Genomic DNA, 13,167 nt, shown 5'->3' on the forward strand with positions numbered 1-13,167 from the left:
GAAAATTACATGCTTATGCCACTTGAAAAATAATTTTAAGTGGCAAACTTGAGGCAGAAGGAGATGATTGCCCCAAAGCCTGCCACCGCATATCAACACAGGTGCTCAGCTGGGGGTGTTTTATGTAAGGAACCTGTGCAGATCTTAGATAAATTCATGGCTATAAAACTCTCCCTTTTTGGAGTCTCGCTTTTGCCACAAGACGATGGAAGTGTGAGAATGGGGGGGATCTGCTGCTATCTTCTTTGCAGGCACCTTCCGCACGCTAGGAGAATTGCTGGCCAAACAGTAGGAGGGGACCCAAGAGGAACAGAAAGATTACAAACTACAAAGATTCTCCAGCGCTTGATGCTTTAAAATCCAGACTGGATGCCTTTCTGGAAGTAGTGCTTTAGCCAGACACAAGATTCTGGGCTCAATACAGGGTAATGGGGTGAAATTGTAATGGCCTGTGCTATACAGGAGGTCAGACTAGATCTACTGTTCCCTTCTAGCCTTAAACTCTAAAAACCTATGAATTATCCATCCCCTGTCGCACCATGTCCGCTGAGAATGTCACCCTGCAGCATCTCTGCCTCTCTGGGAGGCTAGCTCCCACATCCTGGATACACCTGTGATGTGGTGCAAGTGGGGCAGCAGAGGTCATATTATTATATGTCGCAGTCCCTAGAGGCCCCAATGGAGATCAGGGCCTCCTGGTGCTGGCTGCTTCACAAACATGGACTGAGATGAATTCCTGCTCTGGGCGCACACATTTTACTGCCCTGAGCAGGCACCAGCCCTGACAGTGCTGAGTCACCATTACCTCCTCTCTTATTAAAGTCAGCACGGCTGTTTTGTCAGATTCACTGAGGCAAATGCTTTCCAGAGGACTTTCACTTCCACTCGCTCTGGTCGTCATGGCCCCAGAGGCTTTGTCCTTTGAGCACTGTCCAGAATCGCCCTGTGGTGACAAGAATTACTGCTCAATGATACATTCGATTTGCAGCTTTTCTGCCCAGCTGCCTGTATTTGGGGTATGTCTCCACATTCTAAAGTCCTTCCTCCAGGCGCCCACCCATCCTGTATTTGTACATTGAAAATTCAGAGGCCCGTCTCCATTGTGGGAAGGAAACAGTGCAGTGCCTGGTCTGGATACAAGCCCTATCACTCCGGTGATGCCCAGTCCCCTTCAGGTCTCATTGTCTATTGAGCCAGTTCCACCCTCTGTTGAGGCTGGATGTGTGGTTCCCTCCAAAGTCACTTGAAAATGCAGCTTCCATGGGAGAGTGAGGTGGTGTCCTCCTCTGGATGCATGCTCTAGGAGGAGCAGGAGCTCACAGGATGTGTGCACGGTGAAAGGAAAACGGGCCCCAAGGGAAGTCTCTTCCTAATGCACCTGATGGGCAAAGGTTTGAGTCCCTTCCAGGTCAGCCTGGCCTCTGTCTCTAAGCTACCACCCGTTATAAATCCAATAAACTTTGAGTCCTGAATAGGATGCTACATTTAAACCAAACGTAGAAAGGACAGAAAGCCCATTTCCCAGGGCCTATATCAGACAGTTTCTAATGAAGATGCTGCCGGAGCCAGATCCCACAATACCATCACGATCCCTTTGCTACATGCCCTCTGCTGCTACCCATTTAAAACAGCTCCAGGCATGTGAGCTTTGCTAAGTGTTGTTAATTGCAGCAGCCTGTGTCAGGGCCTGCAGGGGACAGTGTATCCTGTGCCAGTCACCTCCCATTTAATGCAGGATTCGCTACAGCCGGCAGCAGTTGTATAGAAGTTTGCTCAGCCTGGGTTATTTTGCTGGGCTTCACAAGTGGTTCAAGGGTCAGACAGCCTTCATGCAGGGAGCAGTGTCGATTGTCTGTCTCCGCAGAGCAGCCATCTAGCTGACACCCCTGTGCAGACAGGGTCCAATCATTGCCTCCCTGATCGGGCACAGATCACCATCCCCTTCCCTCTGGCCAGCGGGGTATTTAACATGCTTCCTTAGAGCAGGAGGTCATCGGGTAAGGCCGTTACAGTCTGTGTTCTCTGGAACGCTTGCTGCATATTCTCTGACCAACTACTCAAAGCAGCCTCATCCGGGACACACCCCATGAAAACCAAAAGTCTCTCTTGCCAGAGAGAACTTCTATCTAGTCTCCGAAAATGTCCTTTTCTTAATTTTATGCCACTAATCCTAGCTACACTCGCTTCCCAGTTAGCTGCTTGGCCACAGGCCATAAACAGAGAAGCGTTATACCGAGGAGCTAGTCAACATTTGTGCAGCGTTTTGTAAATGAAAAACACCCTTTCTCTGAGCAGTAAGTTCTAGTGGTTTTCAGAACCAAGCCAGACGCAGAATCTCGCTTGGTTTGTGAGCGTGAAAGTTCTTATCGTGCAGCACAGTGGCAGGTGAGTGAACATGGCACCGGACTGGGAGCGGCGGCTGCTCTCAGCACAAATGCTCTCAGACCGCAAGCCGGTGCAGGTGGAAAATCTCTCTTTAACGCCACCCCTGCCCAGGCCCATGCAGCACACCAGCACTCCCTGGGAGTAACAGCTCTCGGTGCAGCTTGGAGACTCCCCACGGACACCCAACACTAGGGCACATGCCTCTGAGCACTCGGCAAGTAACAATCCCCCATGTTCTCCCATCCCAGAATCAGCTGCTCCCACTTCCTGCCAAGCTCCCGGTTCCAAGGAAGCAACAAGCTGCCCTGGACACGGACCGTGACTTGTCTGGCTGAGCGGAGGGTCTCCCTCTCGTGTGGCCCAAAACCCCCCTGAGCCCTGCATTCCCATGTCCACCCCAGAGCCTCCCTGTATCGACTAATGTGCATTCCACTGAACCGTTAGAACAGCCGCAGGGCTCTGGAGACCTGAGCTGGGAATCCCCACAGAAAGCAAGTACCTTCCCCTTGCTTTGCTTTACTAACGTCCTTGGGAGGCTTAGGGTAGTTAAAGCTGTCCCAGGGAAGCTGAGCCGGCTGCTGGCGTTAATCTCATTGTCGTCTGCCTGCCACCTTCCTCTCTGAGCTGTCCCAGCTGCGTGGAGCTGAGCTGGCGTAGCACGTCCCCTTGCCCACAGCTCTGCTGCAGTAGGAAAGGGATTTTATCTGCACGCCGGTCACTGCTCCGACACGGCTGCCTGGCTCCCAACAGTGCTGCTGGGCACGAGGCTGAAAGAGCAGGACACAGAGCGACTGATGGGAGTACACAGCGTTTCACGAGCAGCAGCAATGCTGTCTGTCTCACCAGGGCTGTGTGACCGCCTCCCCATTTCCGCAGACACCATCCTGGCTGTAGGGAGGGAGCGATCGAGCTGGCTTCCAGAAGCAGAGTTTGGGGCCCTTTTCTATAGGGCGAGAGAGCTCACTTCCCCGTCGCTATTCACTGTGACTGGTTCCAGAGAGGCACAGGATTTTTATTCGCTCCACCCGTCTGTGTTTTCTTTTGCTCACTTTTCCTCTCTTCTCCCATCCCCGGCAGCCCCAGGGGCAGACACTGCTGCGGCACGCTACAGGCCAGTCCAAGGCTCAAGACCACGTCAGTTCCATGCATCGCCCAGCAGAGGGAGCCATGCATGCAGTGCAGAGGGGGTCGTGCATGCAGCCCAGAGAGGGCCGTGCATGCAAGAGGGGGTCGTGCATGCAGCCCAGAGGGGGTCGTGCATGCAAGAGGGGGCTGTGCATGCAGCCCAGAGGGGGTCGTGCATGCAGCGCAGAGGGGGCTGTGCATGCAGCCCATCGGGACAGCAGATTATCTGTGCGTTGAGGGGCACGTCTGGCAGCTTCCCACCAGCTTTTAAAAGAGCCTCTTGCGACATGAATTCAATTCATGTTGCAAGGGGATTACACTGCCGGTCTGAGAGAGTCCACAAGAGCGTGATACCACATGCCAATCTCCCCAGGCACATGGCAATGGGAAGGCAGCTGGCAAGGACACAGAGATGGCCCGCAGGCAAACACAGCAGCTGTCACTGCTAGCACCTCACAGCCACCGTCTGTCCCTGGGGAGAGTTCCTGCGGCTGTCGGGCTGTATTGCTCGCTCTTCACCAGCAGGTGCCACAGGCTTCCACGTGATGGGGACAAGACTCTCCCGTGTCACTGGTCTGGTCCCCCGACTTCCCTTCCACTTCATTCCAGTTGTAAAGCTTCATATCTGGGCATCTTAAAAATGCTCCGACAGCACCTGCATATGTCTCCACTGCTCATCTGACTCTGGGGACCATGAACATCCACTTGTTCATCACTCACTCCTGACCATGTGTGGCTCACACTCCCACCTCTCGGGATTCCTGGGTGTACAAAGTACCATCCCCTCTGCCGACTGTTCGCGTGCCCCTGCCTGTCCTCGCCTACCTTCGTATTCCAGCATCATCCCATGCGCCTGCCTGGACAAGGCTTCAGGCCGCAAGCACAGAAGGAAGGCCTCTCTCTAGAGTGCACTTCAGGGGCTGCTGTGAAATCAGGACTGGTTAAATCCCCAGTTCACAATTTTAAATACATAAGCTCCCAAAGCAGCTTCTCCTGAGGTGCTTTCAGAAAGACTTCTCACCACTGTGAGGCTGATCCAGAGGCCACATGGCCATTTCTGCAGTGCCCTGAAGGATTCAGGCCTGTACCAAGGAATGTGGGATATTAGCAGTCAGAGAGCAGGGATTTGGGGTGATCACTTAGTATATTCAGCATAGTCTCCCACTTTTCACTGTGTATGCAAGTGTCTCAATATGCTGGCAGAGGCCCAGCTCGTACTCACAAAGAGCACTTCTTACTCATGCAAACAGCCCTGCTCAAGTCAAGGAATGTGAGTAAGGGCTGAAGAATCAGACCCGTAGGGAATCACAGTGTTTCACGGGGGGTCACTGGCACAGGAGAAGCCACGGGAGGTCAGAGTAAAGGTGAAGCTGCACTTACCAGGGTGCTGCTGGGCCCATCCTTCTCCTTCTGTTTGGATGTTTCTTCTTCGAACCCTAAAACACAGGGCACAAGGTGTTACAGCTGCCTTGAGAGCATGACTGTCACCCCAGCCCAGAGATTTGCTGGAATAGAAGAGTTTAAGGCCATCTCTTCCAGTTCCCCGGGGCTCAGGATCCCAGGCTCTGCGGGGTTCCTGTCCTTACACGGATGGACAGTTTTATTTTGGGTCAGCACATGGCCTGTCTGTTTTCCTCACACACAGGGAAATGCCTGCCCAGGGGGACCCTGGCAGCAGCAAAGGAGGAGTTACCAGCACCTGCTTTCCACAGGAGCTGGCAAAGTATGGGGAAGACAAAGCAGCAGCTCTGTGTAGGTACAGGTGCCAAACCATACTTATATTGAATAGGGGCCCCAGGGAGGATCACAGCCCACAGCAGGAATGAGACTCAGGAGACCCAAATCCAGCTCCTCATCTTGGACAAATCAATCTATCCTGTGCCTCAGTTCCCCATTCGTACAATGGGGATGAATGATACCTCCCTACTGCATTCGTGCTGTGGGGATACAAGCCATTAATGACCAGGAGGCGCTCAGATACTGTGGTGAGGGGGCCATACAACTCCCTAGATAAGCTGCACTAGGTGCTGTACAAATACACATGAAGATGAGATCTCGAACTTTTCCTGTTTTCTAACAGGATTTACTTGAGTGTCTACAGTCACGGTCATTATCTATGTACTTTGTAAACTTTGGGGTGTTCTTTGGGATCCTTTGGCTTGGGAAGTGTCAGATCAACGTAACATAGAATCACAGAGACGTAGGGCTGGAAGGGAGCTCGATAGGTCATCTAGTCCAGTCCCCTGCACTGAGGCAGGACCAAGTGTTATCTATCCTGGCAGGTGTTTGTTCAACCGGTTCTTGTCATGGATGGTTCTAACATATTATTTGAATTAATAGTCCCTACAGGATAAGGTGACATGCCGCATAGGTAGCAACTGCCCACCCTGAGAGTTCTGGGTCAGGCACAGAGGTTTTGCTCCAGCCCATGGCTCAAGAAAGGAGTAATGGACGGGCACAAAGGAGATCAGAGTTAAGGCGAAACCCATCACGTGATGGAGCTTAGAAGGGATGAACTGCTTCACTCATTCAACATCCTTTGCAGGCCAGTCTGGAGAGAGGTCCTGCAAGAGGCAAGGTGGTGCAAATCTCACTCTTTGGGTATGAGACTCACTCCCTAGCATGCTCACTCACTCTCACACACGCTCCTAAGCTTCTCTCACTCGTTTTAAGTAAATATATAGCGATTTAAAATATTTTTACTCAGGCACTGCAAGAGACAACAATAAGCTTGGAAAGACACTTCCCAAGCTTGTGTACTGTGGTAACCATGGAGACTACAGGCCCTTGTGCGATACGTGTGCGAGAAGACAGAGGAGGCTATGTGGGGGGAAGGGTGCGGGGGTTGCGTGTGTGAATAGTGGACGGTCGAAAAAATAGGAGTTTGCCCAAAAAACGAGTAGGACTTGATCAAAAGTTTGTGGGTTCTGCAAAATACAGTTCCAAATTTAAACTGCATTGAGCAAATTCAGTTTGCTCTCCAACCATCCAGGTTTTTGTTCCACCCAGCAAACAATTGTTTTGATTAAAATCCACTGGTTTGCATGGCAAATAGAATTCTCACGCACCCTAGCCTTTAGTGTGAATTAGGACAATGAAGCGTTTCCTATGCAATATTAAGCAGTGTACATTTTAAAACAAACTATTAAGTGCTGGTTGGATTAAACACCTGGACTACTGGATATCACCAAGGACCAAAGACGAGAATCCCTGTCTTAAGCAATGACCTAGCATACGTCCTGGAAAGTGTCACTCTTTGGCCTTGACCCTCACTCTTAAGGACAGCCAGCCCTTGGCATCTCTGTACAGGGCTGGTGTCCATCTGCTCGATGGGAGTGGGGATAAAGAGATCCACATAAGTGCAATCAAGGGAGTGGGGACTCTTCCCCTCCAAACGAAAATCACTGGCCCGCTCCCCACAGGGGCACCCAAGAACAAGAGTGGCAGGAAAGCGGTGGGCTTGCTGATTCAGTGTTACCCACCCTGCAGGGCTTCCCTTCTGTTGCACTCAGAGCAAAGAGAGGAACAACTCCCCCCCCACACACACACTTTTGTGGCTATGCCGCAACGTGCCTTTATCCTTGACAGGTGCCATTCACACCACTCCCCTCGGCTGCTGGCTCCTGACCCTCGACAGGGACAAGTCATTTTCAGTGGACCTCCCAAGTTTCGAATTTACCCCCATCTACATCATATTGTTGGTAAATGTAGGGAGACTGTAGGACATTTGAAAAAGAAATAGAGCAGTTGGGAGTCAGGACCAGCCGTGACCAAATTTTGCCTCTGGTGTGTGTTCATGGGTTTCCTTTGGCTTCCCGTGCCCCAAGGCACACGTCCCCTCACTGTGCTTTGGCCTCAGAGCCAGCTCTGTCCAAATAAGCATTTCAGGGCCGGGTTTTTCCCCACCTTTGTGCTTGACAAGACGCTGCCCTGATGGCCCCTTTTCTCCATCACCACTTACAGTAGCAATGCCGGGCGGTTTCCTGGAGGAGAGAGGAAGGTGCCCACCATGCCTTTGTCCCCCATATTCTCCCCTGCTGCTACTGCCACTTGGAGGCACCATCACACGCCAAGCGGCGGAAGGGCAATTTCAGTCCCCCAGGGTGCTGCTTCTGAGCAGTTTTGACCACAGCCCCTGACCTTTCCAGAACCACACTCAGTGTGGCGTGTGTACAGGATCCTCTCGCAGCTTTCCCCCGCTCTCCGTCTCCACAGTCTGGATTTGCACAACCATCGGCAACAAACGTGAGGCTGAACACTGACTGGGTGCAAGATCCTTCACTCCCTGCGTGCTACCAAACAGGTTAATAGATTCTGCGGCCAGAAAAGACCACTGTGCCCCTCCAATCTGAGTTCCTGTATAACACAGGCCATAGGATGGCCCTGAATTCATTCCTAACTAGAGCAGATCTTTTAGGAAAACGTCCAATCTTGATTTAGAAATGCCAGTGATAGAGAATCCACCACAACCCTTGGTAAACTCATTCCATTAGGTTAATTACTGGTGCTGTGTTCCACCTCAGAGGTGTCTGCATTTCAGTGATGGTTGAAATGGCTCACATGTATACAGTGTCTGTAAAGTGGAGGGATCATTTGGGATGAAAGGCTGTTGATATTGCAGGTGGTGACAAGCAACAGCTGTTCCCCCCACTCTGAATAACACAAATATAAGCCTCATACCAACTGGGGCCGATGATCCGTCAACAGAGTGGTTCATGTGTCCCTTTCTATTCTCACCAGCAGCAGAGGAGAGTAGACAAAAGCTGTCTCCTCCAGGAACTGATGTCTGTGTAGATCCTGCAACTCTAAATGACTGCAGTATATATATTATGAGCCCTATGTTCCTAAATTACACTGTGGTGCTCTGTGAATGTGACTGGCTCTTCACTCACTAATAAGGCAAAAGCAAATGTACCATCAGAATACAAGGACGACGGAAAGCAGGAAGTAAAGAGCCCACTCTCCACTGCTACAAATTCTGGTTCATTTTCTCCACTTGGTCTATTGTTATTTTTTATTGTCTAGATTTCCAGTAGGCCTGATTCTGCATTGCCCTGCACCGTGGCCAATCTCTTCTCTCAATGGAAAGCGAGTGCAGAATGCGACCAAATCAGAATGATGGGAAAGGTGTAAGTTTTGCACTGTGACACATGGCTACCCAAGGAGCAAGGCGCTGGGGAATCAGGCCCTGTGAGTCTACAAGAACAAATGTGTGAAATAAAAGCTTTTCTCCTTATCCCACGAAACCTTTATTTCCCTGGAATACTCAACAACTCGTGGCTCAGTTAATTATCAACGGTGACCTCCCGTGTAGAGAGAAGTAAGAATTCTCTCCTCCAGGAAATATGCCAACAGAGACTATTACAGCTTTTTCTCACATTTCAGGAGAAATGATTAATGTGTAAGAAACAAAACTGGCCAGGAGATGGCTGTAAATTTTCAGTGTGGCAGTTTTTGCCATTCTCACCTGCAACTTTGACATTGATTTAACATCACCCTTGCTGACTTTTAATGATTTCAAAATGGATTGGCTGGAGCTGCAAAATCAATAGAAGACAAAATACCGCCACGACTGTTTCTACAGACCTTGCTTAGCAAATCCAAATGTCCTTACAGGCACGTATCCAGAACAGTTTTCATTTATATGACTCTTTAATATACAGATCTACATGATCTAGTAGACAGGTACTGGAACTAAAATCTAGGCACATCCAAGTTCTAGTCTAACCCGAATTAATGTGTGACCTTAGGCAAGTCAGCTTAACCAGTCTGTGTCTCAGTGTCCTCACCCATAAAATGAAGAGAATACCTTGAGGGATTACCTATCTTACTGGGCTGTGTGAGGACTAGTTAACATTTGAATAATGCTTTGAACACAAAGTTGCTCACGCTTCTTCTAATTACCATTACTAAATATCAGTCCACATGTTACCGACTCTCAGTCTCCCCACACTCACGCTGGGCAGGTGTCAAAAAGCAGAAAAGCACACATAGGAACTGATTTTTGATTCACATTTGATTGTTCTGAAAGAGCACAAGCCGGTTTGCAGCTTGATAAAAGGCTGGTCCCACTTCACCGCATTGGATTCATGCGACAAAACAGACTCATGGCTTAGACAGGGAATTTGCAGAAGCAGCAAGGCACCAGCAGAACCAGCATCATGGGAGAGGGGACTGTTTGTGGTCCTGGATTTATTCTGCACATCCATTGTCTGAGCCAGTTTCAGTCAGTGGCGATGGAGATGAACTTTCTAATGTAATGCCATCAGCTTCTATACAGCACTAAAATAAAAAGAGCCTACATAAAAACAACCTACAATCACTGATTTTTCATAATGTAAATAATACAGATGAGCAATTTGAGCCTTTAACTAGAATATACTGTAGCTTCCTGCCCAATTAATGTAAATAAGATGCGGGATGCTGCTGCTCAAATGGCTCTGTTTGCTGTTAGAGGTTATTTTGAGGTCACTTGGATTTCTGAGTGTACATGCTGTATGTCTATAGATTAGAGAGAGAAAGATAAATAGAGATATGCTTCCATACCTGCTTCTGAGGATGAAAACGCATGATTTATGGTAGACACGGGAACATTGGAACATTCAAAGTACTCCAGGTCGTCTTCTGGCTCACCTTTCACCTCTGGCCCGGATGGTTTCTGACTGGAGGATGTAGATGCCAGCTTCTCTTCATCAGTAGCGTGACCATCGCAATTTGCAACATCTGGGATTTTTGAGATCAATGCTCCTTCATCCTGTGGGATCAAGGCAGGTAATTCAGCAGGGCTAAACTAATCCATAGGGATCAGACTAATGCGTCATCAGAACAGCCAATGGAAAACAACAGAAAACTCATCAAGTGGGCAAGCCGCTCTTATCGGCATCTCAGGAAGGTTTTGGAAGAGAGAAACACATGGCAGAGAGGAATGGACAAAATCCATTAAACGGTGTGATCACAAAACTTGGCACCTCACCACTGCCCCAGAAATGGACAAGGGACACTTTCAAGGCATTGCCCCGGTTCCGACACAGAAATGTAGAGTCCATGATTTCATTTATTGGCCGAAAAACTTAGCAAGGCAGGGAGGGGAAGGATTATTGGATAGTTGCACATAAAACATCTCCATCATGGATTCTTCCAGCTCCTCCTCATGTTGTTCACCTCCTCCCAGAAGCCAGGATTTGGGGATGTTGAGAGAGATTTTCATCGGAGAAGGGGGATGTAGTGCAAACTAGTGTTCTCAGGGATGTCTGCTGGCTGGTTCTGGGTTGTTACAGGTAAATATCAGTTTAAAGCTAACCCCTGCCCCAAGCTCTTCTCATGATTATGTCCCCCCTACATCAGACCGGTAACAGGAAAGACAACCCCGAATCAGGATTGCAAATCCTCCTCCTTCTCAAAGTGCTCACTTCCCACACACAAGCACCTGCTGGCCTCTGAAGAGCACAGGTAAGTGCCATTTGCTTAAATGTACCTGAGTGCAAACATCCAGGACCAGGGATTGCATCTCATATTTCTTCACCTTGCAGCCACTCCTGCAACAAGAAAGAGAGACAGATTCAGTCCCGGCTTTGCTGTTCTCACCAGGAGGAGGACAGGTGGAAGGAGAAGCATGTGCAGAGACAGGCTGAAGCAAATGAAGGGCAGCCGCAGTGCTAGCATTGCACTCTGCTGATTGGACAGGTCCAAGCACTTATTAGGAAAATATTATGGCAAAGCAAGTTCTTAAAACAAAAAAACAACCCAAACCAACAAACCATTGTTTTCTTCAGAATATTTATTCCTCTGCAAAGGTAAAGCCCAGAGGAAGCATCTCCAGTCAGCTATCGCCTGTTGATGGAGAGGATTACAACCAACAATGAGCTTGGTAAGCAAGGTTTCTCTTACTAGGTCATTGCCCTGAATCTCTAAAGCTTTATCTGGAGATATTATCCAGGGGTTTAACATACACGTTGGCCGTATGTTCTGGCAGGATGAACCGTTTCAACAAAGAGACCCTCCACAAGCACCAGAGCACATCTTCTGAAGCCGTGTGTTACTCTGTTCTATCTACCTTGCGGCTCCGCATGGCGCTTATCTCCACAGTATCCATGCCTTTCCTAGGCAAGTCAGATCTGCACAGCCAGGCCCGAACAGACTTTATGGGGTCTTCTGCTCTTCTCCTTTCCCACGCTGTAGCACACTCTGCTTGGTTTGAAAGGCAGAATCATTTCGTTCCTTTGTATTTTAATTATCTATCCAGTGACGGTGAAAACGATGTCTCAAAGCGGAGGGTGCTGCAGCATGCCCTAAAGGTTAAGCTCAAGGTGACTCTGAGCTCTTCTTGTGGCTCATTCCAGATATGGATCCCCTCAGATGAGAAATGCTTCATCTCCAGCTCTCGGGCATTTAGTTCTGGGTTTTGCAAGCTGCACTATCCGTAGTAATTCCTGGATGGAGATGTGGTTATATCCGTATCTGGGTCTTAACACACTGATGGCCAAGGCGTTGAATTAACTCTGGAAGCAGACCAGGAACCAGTGGAGAGACCACAGCATGGGGGTGAGGCATGGTGGGGTGGTGCGTGTTCCCAGTTGTCAGCCCATTGAGGAGCTGGGTAGCTGCATTCTGCCCAATCTACATTAAAATCCACATTCAGCGAGTGTGGCTTCACTTTTCCACCAGGTTGTATCCTTGCTTTAGGCCCTGTACTGAGCTTTGCTTGGGTTAAGGGTCTGTTTTTCTTTGGACTCCATGCTGATTCATTTCAACCAATGTGTTAAACAAATTTAGCAGACAGCACTGATCCAGAGCCAGATCCAGCAGAAAATACCACGGGCTTTCTGAACTGCACAGTCAGACATGCAGGATCTGAGAGGCACTATCCTCATTCTGGCATTTGGCAAAACAGACTGGCCATGTCCCATGGATCTGGAGCATGCCCCAGGGAAGTGGAGGCAGGAGTCTCTGGGGCACAAGAGGAAATGGAGGCACCTGCCTCGCAGCAGGATAACATGCACAAGTGCATTCATCTCTCTCACACAGCACAGGAAGTCATGGTTCACCATCCTGGCGGGGAGTGACGGTTCACCACCACCTCACTGCCTCAGTTAGCAACCTATTGTTCCAGCCCTTGGTTTTCGGTTCTCCAGAGGACAAACAGTTGCTGAGCTTAAAGACAGATCTTGTGAGGGTCCATCACAGATATTTATAGGAAGGCTCACTGCCTCCAGCTTTCTCAGTGCTCCTTTCCAGCAACTCTGCAATGGTGAAGTATGAAAAGATTTGCACTGAGGCCCTACTCCATAATCATCCCCTTCTCCTCCCCTCAGTTCACTCTCAAATTGCTCTGCTCTGTTTTCGTGCCTCTGCCCACATGCACACGCTCCATGCAGGGGTCGCTAGTGCTCCTACAGCGCACAATGAAATCCGTTATACGCTGTGTCTGTGGGGCAACCTGATTTGGAGGCTACCATTCACACCTGTGTCTGCCTCAAAACCCCACTCAACTTCACTTTTCTCCATAAGATTCTAACGCTAGCAGTTGAATCTCAGGTCCAGTGGGGCTTGGCAGATTGCTCTCTCCTTAGGTGCAGAAGTGGGCCACCATGCGACCTGCTGGGGAGAGGGTTCTCATACCATCTGGTAGCCAGTCTGATCAGAGTACCCTATCCCCTG

General features: G+C 49.5%; 1 protein-coding gene across 5 annotated transcripts in view; it reads right to left on the reverse strand.

The window, feature by feature from the left end:
• The window catches only part of TACC1 (transforming acidic coiled-coil containing protein 1), a 63,696-nt gene that overhangs the window by 8,648 nt on the left and 41,881 nt on the right, over positions 1-13,167 (reverse strand). For 3 of the 5 annotated variants that reach the window (XM_074940215.1, XM_074940217.1, XM_074940220.1), the window contains 4 exons: positions 10,985-11,045; positions 10,057-10,264; positions 4,891-4,946; positions 806-943 (listed from right to left, as the gene is read on the reverse strand). In XM_074940215.1, coding sequence (XP_074796316.1) covers positions 806-943; positions 4,891-4,946; positions 10,057-10,264; positions 10,985-11,045 — 463 coding nt within the window. The remainder of the gene's footprint in view (positions 1-805; positions 944-4,890; positions 4,947-10,056; positions 10,265-10,984; positions 11,046-13,167) is intronic. The other 2 variants (XM_074940218.1, XM_074940219.1) reach the window with 1 other exon arrangement.

The sequence above is a fragment of the Natator depressus genome, chromosome 26 (assembly GCF_965152275.1).
Source record: "Natator depressus isolate rNatDep1 chromosome 26, rNatDep2.hap1, whole genome shotgun sequence".
Lineage (NCBI taxonomy): Eukaryota > Metazoa > Chordata > Testudines > Cheloniidae > Natator > Natator depressus.